The sequence below is a fragment of the Syngnathus leptorhynchus genome, chromosome 5, assembly GCF_054491065.1.
Source record: "Syngnathus leptorhynchus isolate UIUO chromosome 5, UIUO_Slep, whole genome shotgun sequence".
NCBI lineage: Eukaryota > Metazoa > Chordata > Actinopteri > Syngnathiformes > Syngnathidae > Syngnathus > Syngnathus leptorhynchus.
The window spans coordinates 6,957,993-6,975,922 of record NC_141199.1 but is presented as its reverse complement, the minus strand read 5'-3'; the positions used below and the strand labels follow the sequence as shown (position 1 = coordinate 6,975,922).

The window sequence follows — 17,930 nt, the reverse complement described above, 5'->3', positions numbered from 1 at the left end:
CATATTCCCCAGATTCTCCTTCCTCAAAGGAAGGCATGTTGCACTGCTCCCCCTCCTGAGATGCTGAATGGCGGACCAGAATTTCCTTGAATCATAGAGTGCATTTAATTGCTTATTTCTCATCTTTAGTTCTATTTTGTTTGTAATGCTTTTAAATGTTGTATTTTTTAATAGTATCAATAAAGAACAATGAGTTACCTTGTGTATGTAAATTAAATGGCCTTGCTTTGCCTGGTGAATTGACAGCAGCTATTTAGCTCAGAAAGTACAATTATTTGAGGGAAAAGGACATGGAAAAGCACACACACACACACACACACACACACACACACACACACACACACACACACACACACACACACACACACACACACACACACACACACACACACACACACACACACACACACACACACACACACACACACAGAGCATCTGAATTGCTGTTTTGACCATCCCAATGACGTTACAGCATTAAAGTTTAATGGGATTTTAACAAGTATGTTGGCAGAGTGTGTTGAGCGAGGCAGACCACGTTGAGTGCCCAGTGCAGTTGCCATGCCAACGCTAGCAGTACTGGCTCATGTTAGCCTTGAAGTAATGAAGACATTCATGGAATATAGATTCAATGGGACATTCATTTGCATTAAGTATGAACATGACGCAAGCTGACAATCTATTTACTGGTTCATCAAATTCATGTTGGAAAAAGACAGATTTTGAATTGGTCTTTAAAGATGTGATGTATACATCTATTAGTTTTTGTTTTTTTAAATACTATTGCATTTTTTTTTCAATGCCTTGCCCTAGAGCAGTATTTCCCAATTTTGGGTACTCTGAGGGTACTGAGCAAATTGGAGGCTTACTTGGAAAAATTGAAAAACCTGTGGCATAGCCACACCAAAATCACAACAGATGCGTATTAGCCCAAGTGTCTCATTAAAGTTTGTACTTTTTCAAGTAGTGCAATGTTCTACCACTTCACTAAGATAACATACTGCACACGTGTATCATTTTATTGTTAGGCAAGCAGGACAATCTGTGAACACATGCCCATGTTCACTTGCTGCCAAAAAATGGGACTTTACTATTCATCAGAGTACACGTTTGTGGGCACTGTTGTACACAATTTCAGCAGGCAGGGTAAGGACAGGTAATTAAATTTATCAGACACTCATGGAAATGAATTAGAAATTGAGCCAACTACAAAATGAGCTGAGGAAGTTGTAAGGTAGATTAATTTGCACAAGTTGCCTTAACATTTCATCACGTTTCCAAAAGCACATTTAAAAAAAATTTGATTTCCCAAAGAGTCAAAATGATATAAAAACACAAACCGCACTGATGTTGGTTGAAAACATATGAATAAAATTGAATCTTTCCTCTTTCATCTATAACCACTTCAAACAATAAAGCATATGGAACAATAGTTGTTCTGTTTGTATGATTGCCAATGTTTTGTGATGTGTTTTGTTGTATTATTTAATGTTGTACAAAGTGCTATGTTGTGAACAGCCGACACCTGTTGCAAAAGTGCTATTGTATTGTATAAGAGGTATTAAAGGACTCTAAAGGAGAAATTTAGAACAATAGTGCTTTACCAGACAAAGTACAATATATTAGCCTGATTCTGTAAATCAGTGTATGTAGTGTTCTTTGACCGCTAGATGACGCTGCAGGCCGCATACAATGAGGAAAGGTATAGGATTAAAGGCCTTTTACTGATACAGTGAATCAGTATAACAGTAAAAAATATAATACATTCATAAAGCTTTGGTTTGAAAACTGGAATAAAGTGTACAATAGATTCATGAACGAGGCACGAACGTACTATTTCTTTTTGCCCCCCCCCCATTTTTCTATCGGAAAAAGAAAAAATAATATCAAGGCAATTTATTTGCTTCTCATACAATGGTTGGAGTAATACATAACATTTAATAAGGGGGATCCCTTAGAAACAGGAAAAATTCCCAAATATGAATATGAAAACAAAACAGCAAAATAACGAATTCACCAATCTGCGGGTTCCGAACTGAATATGCATGCTCGACTGTAGTTTTAAATTGTAATGTCTTCATGATTACCACTAGGTGGCAGACATGTCTTAGTTGCGCTTACAGTGAGTCTTTATACTGCGCTGCACTAGAACATGAATAGGCCTAATAATTAATCATTTGAAATTATATGCAGGACATACATAGTCATTAGAAGCCTTGATAATGTTAACATTTTGAGTGAGTTTATTTTTGTGAAAAAATGTACAAAATGAATTCTTGCATTTCATCTTTGATTTCTTGTTCAGCAGTTGCTGTCCTTGAATGGTATTTTTTTCATGAAAAATATTTTTTTTCGCGAGAAAATAAATTACACTGTGAAGTTATTTTGCCGTTCAGGCAGTGGATCTTTAATCCACGCAGTGAAAAATGTTATATTAAAAATGTATATTACAAGCATGTATGCATGTATTTTGTCCATGTTTAAAATAGGATTTTTGTCATGCACCTGGTCAGAAAGTGTGTGATGCTCTGTGGTCCTCTGGTAACAACGATGAAAAATTGTGGCCCCCTCCATTATTTAAGTTGCCCATCCATGAGCGTACCCAGTCTCTTGCCCAAAGTCAGATGGGATCGGCTCCAGCTCACTCGTGACCCTAATGAGCAGTATAGAAAACGAACGGACGGATATATTATATTCAATATATAATTTATGGTTCAATTCACAAAGTGAGGGAATGGCCCTCAAATACGCTAGCTATTACTGCTACATCTTGACCATAAACAATGACACAACACAGCAAAAATGACACATGCCTTTATTAATGAGCAAATATTTACAGCAGTCATTTATGTTGCTGATAGAAATGTCAGAGGTGCTACAAGAGGGCACCCAGTGCATTTATGACATGTGAGTGTCATGGAAAGAAAACTGTGCGTGATGAATATTAGCCTGACTAATCCACTGGAACTGGCAGATCCTGGCAGTTGCTGTGTTCAACTGGATAGTGATTCATCTCATGTTGTTCACCATTCAGATCAGCGTATTCCACAGAACCCTGCACACAGTGCATCATTGGGCGTTAAAGTTGATTCAAGGATGATCACTTGGTCATATTTGCCCCCCCAAAAACACAGCATACATTTTTTTTATGTTAGGAATAATGACTGTTGCAACAAATGGAATCAAGTTGTTCAAGAACAGAAATGATAAAGCTGAGTCTGGCCTCAAGGTAATTTGACTGAGGCGCAGCGCTGATCTCGGAGGCCGATAAGGAAGGAAACCCCAGCCCAAGCGGCTTTGTTCTTGTTTGGAAAATTTGACGGCGGTTTCCCTCTTGCTGTGGATCATCAGCCTGCTGAGGGTCACTGAAACAGGGAGGAACTGAAGCACGCCATGGAGTGGTATGTAGAGGGAGTAGTGGTATGAAGACAATACCACAAATAAAATGATCTGCATAAAACTACACCTTAACTAAATATTTTATATTGAAAACAGGAATGGGGGAGAATGTATCACTCTCACTGTATATTGTGGTGACCACTTGTAGAACATGTTCAAGACAAGAGTTGTATCAAATATTTGATTTATAAAGACAATAGTCAGTTTTAATAATGAACATAATCTGAAATCACTCTCTGCCATAACTGAGCATTATTACATTTGGAAAGGCTTAATATTCTCTCCAGCTATTGGCGTGGACATCAAACTATTTCATTCTGTGGCTTGTCATTGTATTTTACTCTATTTTACAAAATCATTCCAATAACGATGTCAAATTCCACTTCATTAATGACCTGATAATTATTATGTAACAGGATTGGAAAACTACCTGAATTGAAAATGTACTACCACTCAATGTTTTGTTTTCTTCAACTAGAGTTTGAAGAACCTGTTAAGTGAATTAAGATATTTGAGGCTTAAAAGATCATTCGTGTTTGATATATGGAAAGACTGAGAACTGTTGCTACTGGACTGTCCTAAAAATGATATCAATGTTTGTAGTGCTATAACTTCTGAGGGTGGTGGTTAAAACACTCAATGTTCGATAACGAGATCAATATTTAGCCTGGTTGAACGGTTGTGATTGCAGGAAACTTACATAGCCATGATGGTCATCGGCACCTACAGAAAAAAAAAGGTCATAGGTCAGGTTTATTGGATGTGTATTGTTCATCCTCTGACATCAGAGGGAGGCTACTCATCATGAGTCATTTGACAGATGCGTGGACACGCCTGACCTTGCTGACTCATGTTTGTTTCACCGCCACCAGCAAACAGAACGCCATTTGGTTTTACCATTATCATTTCAAACCACAGCCTTATCAGAATGCAAAAATTCTTTAGTCACTGTTGAAAAGGAAGTCTTAGTGCACAGAGGGATGCTTGACTGCATACTGCATCTGGCTGCTGTATCAATCGCAGGAAGCTTCTTCCAGCAGTAACGGGAAATGGTGAGTTCGGTCACTTAGGTTGAACCTAACCCATCAGTAATATAACTCATTAATTCCATAATCCTGATGACACAAATTTTGCATCGAGCTACACAACATGGGCAACCCATGGCCATTTTCTCTCTTCCACTTTCAAATAATGACTTTACTTTATTCATTCGTGCTTGCAGTGATTGCAATGGCGCCAATTCTTACTGAGCCTTTTGCTGATGATTTTGTAACACAGCCCAGCCTTGTGCAATCTTTTGACAACTCCTGCCCAATGTTGGTAGAGAGACTGGAAGGTAAAACAATGATTCCCGGAACTGGTGAGATAAGATCAGTAGTAATGTTTGATTGTGTGAATCTCTGTGCCAAATTACCACCAGCCAATTTGTAGGAGCTAGAATTTTGGCTGGAATGTAGTATAGAATTTTAGTCAGTAAAAGGCACAACATTTTAGATCTTTTAATTGTGTTTTTAAAGAGATGTTTTATTGGCTGATATTCGGACCATTACCATAACTAATAAATGAGCAGAAATTTAGAGACTGTTATTAAAATGAGTAAACTTCAATATCAAACTGATCATTTTATTCCATGAGGTAACTTTAAAGACATCAAACTCACCATGCGGAGAGTTCTGGAGCTCGCTGTAAACTGTTTCTGTGCCTTTCTTTAGTGGTGCTGTTGATGTAAAAATCAACACATTAGCCTCTTTTGTCAACAAAAGGCAAGAGGGTCGAGATAAGCAGTGTCTGATGTATAATTAACAAACGCAAAATTGACAGTGGTGACATTCTACAGTGTTGAGCTCACAGGACATTCACATGAAGAGTGGTCCCGTATCAGAGCCCCACTCAGCAATTAGCTCAACCCTTCCTGTTTATAGTATCTAGAACAGTCTTGGAAATCCCACCAGTTATCCCAACAGTTCTAACTACCTGGAGATGTCTTGATTAGGGGTAATTAGGCCCCACCTAGGAAGTGTTACTCCCTTATCGACTAAGGAGATGGGTTTTTTTTAATGGGGAGATATGAAAGGGAGGAGAAATGAATGTCCAGAATGCACAAGGGAAAATTTAAACGCATGATGTGTAGTGTGGGACAGAGAAGAGTGTGGTGGACTCCTTACCTCTGGAGGGGTCCGCTGGCTGAGGATGCACCACCTCAGTGTACTCCACATCAGGCTCATTGGACACCATGCTGCTTTCCTCATCATTTGCTGCATTGCATCATGAATAAAAAAAATTCATGGTAAGTAATCACAGTTGGTAAAGCTGCTTTGCTAGCCTAAACATGATGAGAAGCATGTACCTACATTTAAAACCTAAATTCTGTATTTGTTCCTTGAAATTCTCATTTCAAAAAGCGTGCCACTTTAGCATCTCAACCTTTTCGAAATTAAATGTCTACAGCTTCATTGTAATCAGGCCTTACAATGACAATAGTAAGCGGACATGCTCACCTGTTACAGGCGGCCGCTCACTCCACACGCTGATATCTACTCTCTCCACTTTCCCTGTATGGAAGAAATACATGCACAATGAAAAAAGTAAGTGTAGTTGGACTGAGTATCTGCTGTTGGGGAGAACCTAGAAGGACATACAGCAAATGTTAATCAAAAACCCAAATTACAGCAGTTAGAATATCACAGCAGTTTGTGAAGAAACATTATAATTCTTTTCCTGATTCAAAGTTGGTAAAAGAGAAGAAATGTAGCAATCTATGAATAGCGTTAGTCTTATATTTAGTATTTAGCTTTCTTCTGTTAGAATAATTCAGATTATAGCATGCGCTTAAAACTTTGGAAAAATGATCTCTTTTAAAAAATAAATCACTTAATTATAATTGTCAGAGAATTTAGGGACATCTGAATGTGTTCATTTAGCCAGCTCACTGTGTTTCAGTGTGTAAACTATTATGCATTAAATTATGGATCCTAAACTGCATTGCTTATCCCCAGCTGGTAATGTTATCTCAAGTCGCTTAAAAAAGGTTTATGAGATAAATTTCCCCTGCATGCTACACACATTCAAACTAACAAAAGCTGTTTTGTGTCAACATAGGAAGTTTAGCGCAGAGTCCATTGTTTTACTCTGTAAAGGAAGTCACTGCATGCATTCCTTTTGGGGGGAATAAATAAAGTTAGCATGAAGACTGTTGAGAGTTTTGCCGCGGTCTTGTGCGTATGACTTTTTGTTGGACATAATTCATAGTAAAAAAAATAATCCCCCCTTCGAAGTGTTTTTCTAAATTGATTTAGTGTCATACATGCAATACCTCCAGCAAAATGAATGGGGATGACACGCATCTAAATAGAACCAATTCATTTATTCTAAAAGGACTTGAGCAAAGTCAAGGAATCAACCAAAATATACACACAGAAATGTCCTATGATAGTGATAAAGCGATCTGAAAAACAAACAGTTATCAACGATGTTCAAAAATACAAAAGCTAAAGTCTTAACATTGCAAAAACATGCACTCGCCGACACATGGCATACAAAGAACCACAGGACAAAGACAGTGATGTTAAATAAAAAAAAATAATAAAAAAAGAGAAAAATCAAAGGCCATCTTGATTGCAGGGGGAGGGGAGAGGGAGCAGCAGGAGGCGAGTCATTTCTCTTGTAACACATCCTTCTATGTGAAAAAACGTGGGGGACAAAAAAAAAGCTTCCTTTTTTTAGGGGAGAATCTTCAAACATTTTTTTTTAAGTGGCTCCCCGTCCCTTGCAAAGCAGGGTATCTCTACACTGTGGCTGGAATACTGAAGCTGCTCCTGTTGCTGATGTCAGTGGGAAGCGACAGCGCGCATAGCTCGTGTCCCATTGGTCACCCTCCCCTCCATGCCATCATAGTGTGGCGCTCCGTCTGGAACAAGATGATAACGGGCGCTCTAAACAGTTTGTAACACTTGACAAAATAATTCACCAGTATTCAAACTCTAAGCAGCATCTTCCTGCTAGTCCAGACACGCCCCCCCCCCCCCCCCTTCCATACAACAAACCATTCCTGTTTTGGTTGCCTCAGGAATTCACAGAGCAACAATGTACATGCAAAATGTCTCACGTGACACTACCAAGATATCATGGACAAAACAGATGTTTATATTCAACAATGCTCGTCAAGTTACAACAATGTGACCCCTGCATGCATATTAGATCATGGATGATGAAGTGAGGATGGATCGCAATGGCTCCCACATAAAACATGCTATGAAAGGACTAGTGGTTGGAGGAATGACTGATGAAGACAGCCGGTCGATAACAATAAAAAAAGTCAATAAAAAAAATAATCTACCTGGGGCTGCATTATTAACCTCTGTGTCGTGGGTTAGAATCACTGTTAAAGAGTCATCTGATTTAGGGCTCGAAGGCTTTCTGAGAAATGGTGAGAATAAAGTCAACTGGACAAAATCCAACACATGAAGTCTACAACATATCAGATGACTAGAGATTTTGTGTTTTAAATTTATAAAAAAAAAAAAAAATCTGACTCATTTACTTCAATTCGTAGGTTGAAAAATTTTCAGGATTAAATGAACGAATACTGAATTGCTAGCTAAAACCATTGTAGTTGTGACTCAAGCGTATGTGCTCATAATGGAAGTAATAGCAATCTCTCAATGGACTCAACCAAGCAGGACATAAAGCAGGGCGTTATCTGACAATTTTCTGATGCCGGTTCTGATCCAGTCACAACATCTTGGGTGATCCAATCACAAGTAGACAGTTCTGAGTCGTTTTATTTTTTTCAAAGGAGATAAAAACATTATTTTCATTAAGAAAGTCATAAATGATTTAGCTAGTTCAAACGGTTGGAGTAATCGTTAATGCTCAACTCAAATCTTATTAATTTTAATTCCTGTAAGATAAAAATACTTATCCAATGTGGATATTTCAATGATAAATAAATAATTATAGTATGCCAGAGAAATGTTTGATTTTGCTGATTGCAATCGTGGAAACTCTGGTTCTAGAAAACATCACCATTACGAGACAACTCCCTCTGTGACTGAAACAGTTCGGCCTGACTCGTCTGTTCGTACAATGAGAGGAAGTGGAGGCATTATCAAGACGTAATATTCAGTCTGTGTTTTGTACTCATAAAAAAACTGCACATCTGAACAAAATGTATCAGTTGTGAGACTATTTCAAAAAAAATAACCAAGACATTACACAGAATTTAAACATATATGGTACATACGGCAGTGACATGACCAAGTCATGGATGTCACTCCAAAATCTCTGAAAAGACGTGAAGAAAACTGGTCAGGGAGGCTGACAAAGGTTTTAGAGCAACATTTCAGGAGCTGCTGGAATTTGAGCAAAGTACTGGTGGCGTCCTACAACAATTTCCTTCGGATGTGTGGATTGTGGGGTAGAGTGGCAATACAGAAGCTAGGCATCATATTGCCAAAACATACGGGCAACCTCCCAAAAGCAAGTGAGGTAATGTTTTATGAAGTGATGAAACCAAAGGTGATGTTTCTGGCCATGTTTCCATCACATATGTTTGACATAAAAACGAAAAGGAAGTCAAGCTTACTTCCATTGTAATAGATTGAGCTGAAAAGGGCTTTGAGAACTGCAGCTCTAACTGTGACTTAATGTGAGTAGACTTTGTTGTTTCTGTGGGATGATCTGAAGAGGGGAAACCAGAAGTGTGCCTGTATTTGGAGCTCTTTGACAAATATGAATCAGGAATCGACTCCTACCCAAAAAGAGTGAGTGCTGAAATCAAAACCAAACGGAGCTTCAACAAAACATTGGTTTAATAGTGTCCATATTCCATATTAGCTTAGAAATTGTTCATCTGTAGATACCTAAGTAATTGTGACAACAGCACATCTTTAAGTTGGATTTTTGATGTTATCACACCAGTGTTCAGAGCTGTCTAAATTGTTTGGGTCACCCAAGATGTAAGCTTTTGGCTAGCCAGCTCACCTTTTAGCCTCAGTCTCAGCCAACCTAACAATACCCATACACCGTGACTAACGCAGCTATACATCATCTGTCATATTGAGAGGAAGCAAGTAGTGGAGCCAACTCACACTGACAATTCAGCAGCTGCTTCCCTTTTACCTATAATAAGAGAGGAGATGTGAGAAGAGCAGGAGGAAGTGGGTGGGAGAAGGTTGCCTCACACGTAGTCAAAATAAGGAGGTGTGATTTGCTGTGGGATTGTAGGTGTCTCTACCTCTCTTGGACCTGAAGCATAGCACAATCCCCACCATCAGCACAGACACCATCAGCAGACAGAAGCCCACAATAACCGCTTTCTTCCAGAAGGCTAAGCGCACTGCCGAGAGAGAGAGAGACAGTACAGTCAAACGACGAAGGAAGTTTGTGTCATCGATGAAAAGAAAGCATGCTTCTTGAGGATTGTCAAGATCCCTTTTAGCAAGGCACTGGATTTGTCACGTTGCTTTCTGGTGTTTTGTTTCTTATTTAGGTGCACTTTTTGTCAAATAAACTCTGTAAACCTTCTCATGTCTGTCATGTTTGCGTTGGGGTCCAATCACTCGCAATTTGGAAACATTTTGATGCCATTGAGGTAGAATTGTGAGGTAGAATTTAAAATGTGATTGCTCAAAGACGGGTTAGCAATTACCATGACGCAAAAGCAAATACTAAATGGTAAAAGTTGGTAGACAGTTAGTGGTGATTTACATTTCAAATGAAGACCTCTGTCAATAACAATATCTCTCCACTATTCTAATGAGAGTTTTACCTGCCACATATTAATGTTAATGTCACATTAACGGACTAAAACAAACACCGCAAAATAGCATTGATTAAGCTATTTTATTCTTATCCAGCATATGACTAAACATCCAGGTCCTCACCTTGTATGGTGACTGGTGCGCTGCGGACCACATTGTTGGCGTGATTGATGGCCTCACAGTAGTAGGTGCCACTGTCACCTTTGGCCAGAGCTTGAATCTGGTAGTCTGTATTGTTCTTGTTTGAGGTGGTGGTAAAGATCGGGTTGTTGCTGCCGTCTCGATACCACTTAAAAGTGATGGGCGGGGTGCCTTTCACACCACAGATCAGGAAGAGATGATCTCCCTCTGCAATTTCCGGCAAGACGGGGATGACCGTGAGGGTCGGATGAGACAGAGGAACTGTGGAGGAAAAGCCAGAGGAGGGCTGTTATGCAAATAGTTACCTCACCATGCCACATACAGCCAATATTCATGGGAGCAACCCTCTTTGCTCGAAACGTAGTGCGCTCTGGGATTTTGGTCATTATTTTCCGCTGTTTTTAAGTTTTGTCATGGTGTATCCAGTTATTTGTCACAGGCCGTGTGGAGAAGGATATACGGAGGGTTAGGGGAATACATGCAAGTCGTCCCACTATAAATCACCACCAAAATTTGACAAACCCTTACAATATGTCAGGTTTAGTTGCTTTCACTCCATTTTGCTATGGCCAACTAGGTTTCTAAACTGTACTGTTACTACCGTGCCATCTTTTTGTCATGATTCAAAATTCTCGCCAGTCAAGACTGATCGTGTTTGATTATCCCGTTACCCCACGTTCTCTCAAGACTTCTTATTTTGTCCATCGTGTCCTGAAATGGGTCTGTAAATGTAGCATAATTGATACCCACAAAAAAGGCACAAAATGATGACAAAACACTTTTGGTTAGTATTAGACAAAGCTATGGCCTGAACAAAAGATTTTCCACTGAATATATCGTGCTTGTCATCAAGTTGTCAACAAATGGTGGCAAAGAAATAAATCAAATAAAATCAATTCGACATGGCTTGGGCCTGAGCAAAAACAGAAAGCAGGCAATAGGTGAGATAGTCAAAGAAAAATGGAGGCAGGGTCCCCCCCCAAAATCTACGCATGTGAATTTGAAAGTGTTCACTGTATAGTAAATATAGGATCTACAAACTTGATGTGTCAGATATTTACCAACAACAGTAGCCTCCAGTCTTTTGCTGAGTGGCGGTTCCTTCGGACTGTTTTTGGCCTCACACATCAACCTGTTGATTTCATCAGGCTGGTGGATGGTGACGGTGAACAGAGCCTGTTCAAAAGGCATTTTGACACTGGCCGTGCTCAGAATCTCGTAGTCTTTCAGCAAAGTGTAGTTTATGGGCAGGCTGCCGATGTCCGACTGGCACAGGACCTTAATTGGACGTCCCAACACCGCTCTGCCAACCACTGAGATCCTTGGTGTTGATACAGTTACTGAAATGGGCAACCACAACAAATGGTAAATTGACTGCACTTATTTAGAGCTTTATGGACACCGTATGGTGCCCTAAATACTTATAGAATCCCTTACATCCACTCATTCACAGGAACAAACTTAGAAATTGACGATAATAGATAATTAGATGAGATATTGCATAGATTGATCATTAACAATTGGTAATACCTGCAATACATAACCAAATATATTCATGGTTGTGTGTATACGTGTATTACGTTTTACATTGTGGGTGTGCTGACTAAGAGGCCTGGTGAACCCTGAATGGTCGCCAGCCAAGTGTAGGGAACCATATCACAGATCACGACTAGTTGGTCAAATAGATAGTAGGCCGGAAATGGTTCTGGATTGTAGTTTGGCTGGTTTAAAGGATACCATTATCCTTTGAAATTGTGTGTGTGTGTGTGTGTGGGGTGGGGGGGGATTGTGAAATTGTCAAAACAATGTCTGTCATTTTCAAAATATGACAAAACTGAAATGAATATTTCCGTTTTTTACATGTTTTAATATCTTATGAGGGGTAATTTACTGAAGTTAATATACATATATTTGAATATACTAGGATACAAGATATACATAAATTGTGTAATTAGTTCTGTGGAGTGCTATGTAATAAACGTGGTAAAAGAAGCTTGCATGCTCACCTTTAGGAATGACGGTCAAAGGTTTGCTATATTTCCTGATGCCCTTGGCTTGAGCGATGCAAGTGTAGTTGAATTCGTAGAGCAGAGCTTTGCCAGAGAACACGCCAGTGCTCTTTGGGATCAGAAGACTCTCTGGCGGATCCAAACTATAAGTCAACTCATCCCTGTGGAGCCTCTCTGTAGCGAAGCTGTCACTTTTGCAGCTCAGCGTCATGTGGTCCCTTTGAAAGACTTTGCTTGGAGACATTGAGAGCGTAGGCACTGAAAACAGCTCTGTGGATACAGTCAATAAGATCAGGCATTAACATCAGTCCACACTTTACATTATATTTGGACTTCAAGGACACAGGGAGAGCTGGTCAGAGACTGCGGGAGGGCCGGATGTGGCCCCTGGGGCCGTACTTTGCCCAGGCCTATTCTAACCACCCGATTTCTGCGGTTACCTCGCGTTGACATCATACTGCGAATCCTAAAATGTAGAATGTACAACCATGCAGAACAAGATACTTACCAGTCACCAAAATCTTTTTTGTATCAACCTTCACAACATTTCCCATCTCCAGTCTGCACTCGAATTCCTCAGAGTCCTTGGCCAAGGCGATCATGCTGTGGTTGACATTGGTGTCCCCCCTGCTGAGAAGCTGGGTCCCACGGCTCAGGTAGAGATGAACGTTTCCGTGCGTGTCGGGCATGAGGTTTCTGATGGTGCACGTGATGTCAATTGTGTCTCCTTCATAGATATTGCTGTAAGGGAAAATCTCCAAAACTGGCGTAATGGAAAGTTCTGTGGAGACAAGACCAACTAGTGTGAACAAATTCTTTATGTTTAGCAACGTCAATGAATTACACTACATTATTTCCCGTACCTCTGACCGAAATGGTGACAGTGTTGCTTTTTTCCGACCTGAAGAAAAACGGTGTCACCAGGACGGTGTAGGCACAGTACATCTTGTGAATGCCAACAGTGTTGAAGCGAAGCTTAACTTCAGACAGGTTGGAGTTGACCCTATCCTCTAGGATCTCCTTGGCATCATCAAAGAAATAGAAAATGATAGAACCCGTTTCTCCTGGCGCTGAGCATATGGCTGTTACCTCCTCCCCCTCACTGACAACAGCATTGTTCAAATGAAGCAGGGGTGCAGACAAACCTGTTGAGTGACCAAACATATAATATATAACCAAAATGATTTCATTTATGTCTTGTTCATGGTAAAATTACACGTTAACAGCCACTTGTTTCTCGGCACTCAATTATAACTGACCAATGAAAATGAAATAAAATAAAATAAATAAATAAGTAAATAAATGAATAAATAAATAAATAAATAAATGCCCTCACTCACATTAAAACTCAAAAAGTACAAAGATCATTAAGTTAAAGAATTGAGAAGTTTATATGATTTGTCCCAAAATAACTGATTAGTTCCATCCTTCTTTTATTGTTTTGCTAATCAGAGAAATCAAGAATCGGGATCGAATGGAAGAACTGTAATTGTCTAAATTCAAAAAAATGCCGAACCCCTAATTTTTACACACAATTTTTTGCAGTTTAACTGTTGCTTTGTGTTAAATCTTGAAAACATATTAGAAGGAAAGAAAAACCGTCTGGATCAGAATAAAAGCACAGTTGTTGTTTGTGTCTAGATGCACTTACCCGTGACTGTGAGTTTCTTGGCCTCACTGGTCACCTGCTTCCCTTCGATGTTGATCTTACACTTGTATTTGCCCGTGTTGGACACGCGGGCATCAGGAAGGCGGTACAGGAGATCACCAGAGCTGCTGGTTGTCTTTGTGTACACGGTGACGCCATCCTTGAAGATTGTGTATTCACGACTCAGCGGCTCTGTGCCTGAGCTGCTGACCAATGCCTGACAGCGCACAGTCACATTGGTGCCCCGCATCACATCGGACCCGGGCTCAAGAGATATATTGATGTCCCTTATCGTGAACACTGTAGGGTGGGGTTCAAAACATGTTAGCAGTTGTGATGAGGTCGTAATTGTGATTTTGAATGAATATATTTAGGGCTAGTAAAATTGTATTTTCTTCGGGAAGTGACAAGTTGCCCAAAAGAGAGCTATTCATAGAAAATAATTTCTGTTTTCAAATTATTCAAATCAGACATTTAGGAAACAAAATATTTTGCACCCAAGTGATGCTGGTAACTTCAAGCAAACGAATGAACTTTGAAATTTAGATCAATTTAAAACACAGCTGTAATGTGAAAGGCCACAAATTTGTCAAAATACCCCAAATCTTGAATAAAAACAGAAAGGTGCAATGTATAACTAGTCTTTGGTAACATCTTTAAGTCTTTAGTCTCTTTCACTTGTCAGTTCCAGCGGATCACACTCAAAAGTCAAAGAAACTTTTCATCAGTGAGCATTTTCATCTGCATTAAAATAATTCTTTTGACACCACTCACTGCCTCGGCTAATTTTCCCAACAATGGCAAAGTCCGAGGAAATTAGCGAAGAACAAATATGGAAAACGAAGACAATATGGGAAAGCCTCGTGGAGCTATTGTGAAACAATGTGACGGAAATTAGTTAGGAGGTTCAGAAACAAGTTGGGAGCCTACAATGAAATGAAAACTGCTGGAACGCCAGTGTTACTGGCCACAGTGAGGGGAGCTTTTCATCACCATGGACTGAAAGTATAGCGACCATGAAAGAAGCTTCTGCTCAGAAATCGACACCTTCAAGCTCGATTGAAATTTGTAGATGCTATCATGAACAAGGAAAATAAACCCAAAACAGTCAGATGAGGTTGGACTCCGGTCGCATTGACAAGAAGTCTGTTTAGAGAAATTAACGTGAACTGTCAAGCACGTTTGTGGGAGGTTTGCTGCCGGTGGTGCTAGTGCACGGCACAAAGCAGATGGAGAAATGAAGAAAGAGAACCTCCAGATTCTTCAAATTCACTTCAAGGTGAACTTTGGACAGTAAGTGTTGGTGTCGCAAGACGACATTGATCCCATGCCAGAAGTTTGTTGATGGCTACAAAAAGCATCAAGTTGCGGTGAAATTCGCAAGGGCCATTCAAGCAACTACATCTGGGCCTGTATGGTACGTACAGGTGTATTTCAATTAATAAGGATATTATGGGGAAAGAACCTATATCAGTACCTGAATTAAAAAAAAAAAAATCACATTTCCTTGATATGCTTTTCGAAACTGAGACCTACAATACTTCTTGGGTAATGATGAATGCGAAAACCTACCAGTTTGATAAAAATCTAATCAATGCGAAAGCCTACCAGTTTGATAAACATCTGATTCATGTGAAGGCCTATCAGTTTGATAGCCTTCTGAAATAACAAATCTGCTCAAATTCATTTGAATAATGTTATATGTTATGATATTCATGTTAAGAAACTCCTACAATAAATATGATATCATCAGCCTTGCTGGCCATCTCTACTAAAATCAGCCAAATCCTTGATTTAACAACTAATTCAGAGGTATGAAACTCATTTTTGTCACGGGCTGCATTGTCATAATTTCCATCGAAAGGCCATTATGACTATCAACGCCTTATACAGTATAGACTGTACAACAAACTGAATAATTCGTTTTGAGACTCGTATAAACTGTTCAGATACCTAAAAAAAATGCTAGAAATATTTCAAATTTTTAAAAGTGAAGAGAATTTGTAATTTTTGCATTGACACATGAAGTTTAAAAGTGAAGACAATTTGTCATTTCTGTATTGACACATGAAGTCAATGCACAATTTGTCTTTGCGGGCCACACAAAATGGTGTGGCGGGCCATATATGGCATTGAGTTTGACACCAATGATCTAATTTCTATCTCTCTTGAAACCAAATGGATAAGTATCACAATTAATCAGAATTAGTTTTAGTTACTTGACAATATGCAACTATTACATCCCTCCCAGTGATTAGATTTCTACAAAATAATTGCCCATCACTGTGAGCTATTTATAACATATGCCCGTGAGTTACACATGTGATGTCAGTGTCCGCGGGCACCACGTAGGGTACGGGTAAGGATTCACCACACAGAGCAATATTTCATTAGAAAATAGAAAATTCACCATCTCAAGAACTTTGAATAATAAAAGCATAAAACATATTTCAAGACATTTTGCAAAAATGTCCCTTTTGAATTTGAACTACTGGAATAGCTTTTCTAATTCAAATTCATCAAGGTGTACTTATACATACAGTACTTAAATCTATCCGTAGAATTTTGACCCAAGCAGCAACAGCTCACGCACCCCCCCTATCTCTCCTAAAATGGGAGTTCCAACAAAAACAGCAGGTACAAACTAAACAAGTCAACTCTGCTAACAGTCTGTCAGAGCCAAACAAGGCTGTCCGTCACATCACAATATCAATATCATACAAGAGCCTCATTCCCAGGAGGTCCGGATGAAAGCTGGCCTGATGAGGACCGTGTCAAATGTTCCATCAGTGAGTGAACAAAGTGTGTGTGACAATGTCGGCTGACGTGTTCCCAAAGGCTATACTGGTCAACTTTTCCACCACGCCACGCACTAAACCCAGAGCTGTGATAACAAACTTTCTAACTAACTCACATTGAACCTGTATTGACTTAGTGGATGACCACACAACTCAATCTCATGTACAGCTTTTGGTTGTGATTGTAATGTGAATTAAGACATTTTTCAGCTGTTTGCCCAAGATATGTCATACACGACTACTAAACCAGTGACATCCTCAAGTCCCACAGTATATGCAGATGACCATAAAATCACACTGACATAAAAATAGAAAGAGATATATATTTGATGTTTAAAAAATGTCTCCCAGTGTAATGTACAGTACTTACTGGTCTGTGCGTTGGTCCCTCTCCATGGATGGAGATCTTGGAACAAGAATAAAAAGCACCTGATTAGACATCAGTCAATGAATTTTCTCCTCCAAGAAGAACTCCAAAGCGATAAGACAAGCTTACAGTCAGATACGAGCGTGCAGCTTAACAGGAGCAGAAAGCGGCCCATGGTGTCTGAGGAGCTCTTCAATGATCCCGCTGTGGCCGACGGTCCTGGACCCGAATGGCCTCGATGGGTGCTGGCGTGTAGTCGGTGGGCGGGGTGGCACGAAGGTGGCGCTCTACCTCAGCCGGCAGCGGTTATCGTTCCCAGCAGCCAGCGGCTTGGCTTAATTTGACAGGAAGCCAGTGTTGTTTCCTCAGGATGTCCACGCTGGCTCACTTTGTGCTGCTGTGGAATGTTCTCTGGACTTGTGTGCGTGTTTGTAGAATGACAGTCATAATAATGTTTGACCATTTTAAGTGGAGGAGTCAGGCCTTTGCCCTTTTTGATTGGCTGGGAGGGTTTGAGCAGGTAAAAAGAACAACAGAAGGCAGACATGCAGACATTCTTTGTGTTGCTTCCTGAAATCAACTTTGTGCACCACTGAACCTTCTTTACCAGAATCTAAGCATAGATGAGTGGCCAAGACTTCAGTCTGGTCTTCCAATCCAGGAGCAGTACATCTATTTTTTCCGGCCTTTGGGGAAAATACAAAGATCTCAGTTTAAGCCTTTAGAAAGTCTATTGTATAAGTGACTGAATGTGGCTTTGGTAGTAACTTGAATTTGAGCGATTGAGACAGATTTAATGCACGTTTTCAT

The 17,930-nt window shown here is 39.7% G+C and overlaps 1 protein-coding gene across 5 annotated transcripts; it reads right to left on the bottom strand.

Annotated features, from left to right (window-relative positions):
• Positions 1–2,814: 2,814 nt before the first annotated feature.
• Positions 2,815–17,334, bottom strand: LOC147056588 (platelet endothelial cell adhesion molecule-like). 5 transcript variants are annotated; one of them, XM_085912762.1, is made up of 16 exons: positions 17,250–17,334; positions 17,124–17,159; positions 13,959–14,255; positions 13,171–13,452; positions 12,816–13,088; positions 12,305–12,577; positions 11,360–11,638; positions 10,281–10,559; positions 9,632–9,733; positions 9,486–9,516; positions 7,733–7,812; positions 5,895–5,948; positions 5,562–5,651; positions 5,057–5,113; positions 4,097–4,119; positions 2,815–3,052 (listed from the first exon to the last, which is right to left on the bottom strand). In XM_085912762.1, exons 1-16 carry the CDS (start codon positions 17,293–17,295, stop codon positions 2,951–2,953), a joined length of 2,304 nt encoding a protein of 767 aa, XP_085768888.1. In that variant the 5' UTR covers positions 17,296–17,334; the 3' UTR covers positions 2,815–2,950. The 5 variants fall into 5 exon arrangements, 4 of the variants coding, with proteins under 4 accessions (XP_085768888.1, XP_085768889.1, XP_085768890.1 ...); XM_085912763.1 differs by lacking the exons at positions 7,733–7,812; positions 9,486–9,516; XR_015066112.1 differs by lacking the exons at positions 2,815–3,052; positions 4,097–4,119; positions 7,733–7,812 and having other exon boundaries at positions 5,061–5,113.
• Positions 17,335–17,930: the final 596 nt, after the last annotated feature.

Coding starts and splice junctions, on each gene's coding strand:
- LOC147056588 (XM_085912762.1), bottom strand. CDS start 17,295: ATGGGCCGCTTTCTGCTCCTGTTAAGCTGCACGCTCGTATCTGACT. Junction 5,652..5,894: donor TGAGCGGCCGCCTGTAACAG/GTGAGCATGTCC, acceptor GATGCAATGCAG/CAAATGATGAGGAAAGCAGC. Junction 5,114..5,561: donor GCCAGCGGACCCCTCCAGAG/GTAAGGAGTCCA, acceptor TTACATCAACAG/CACCACTAAAGAAAGGCACA.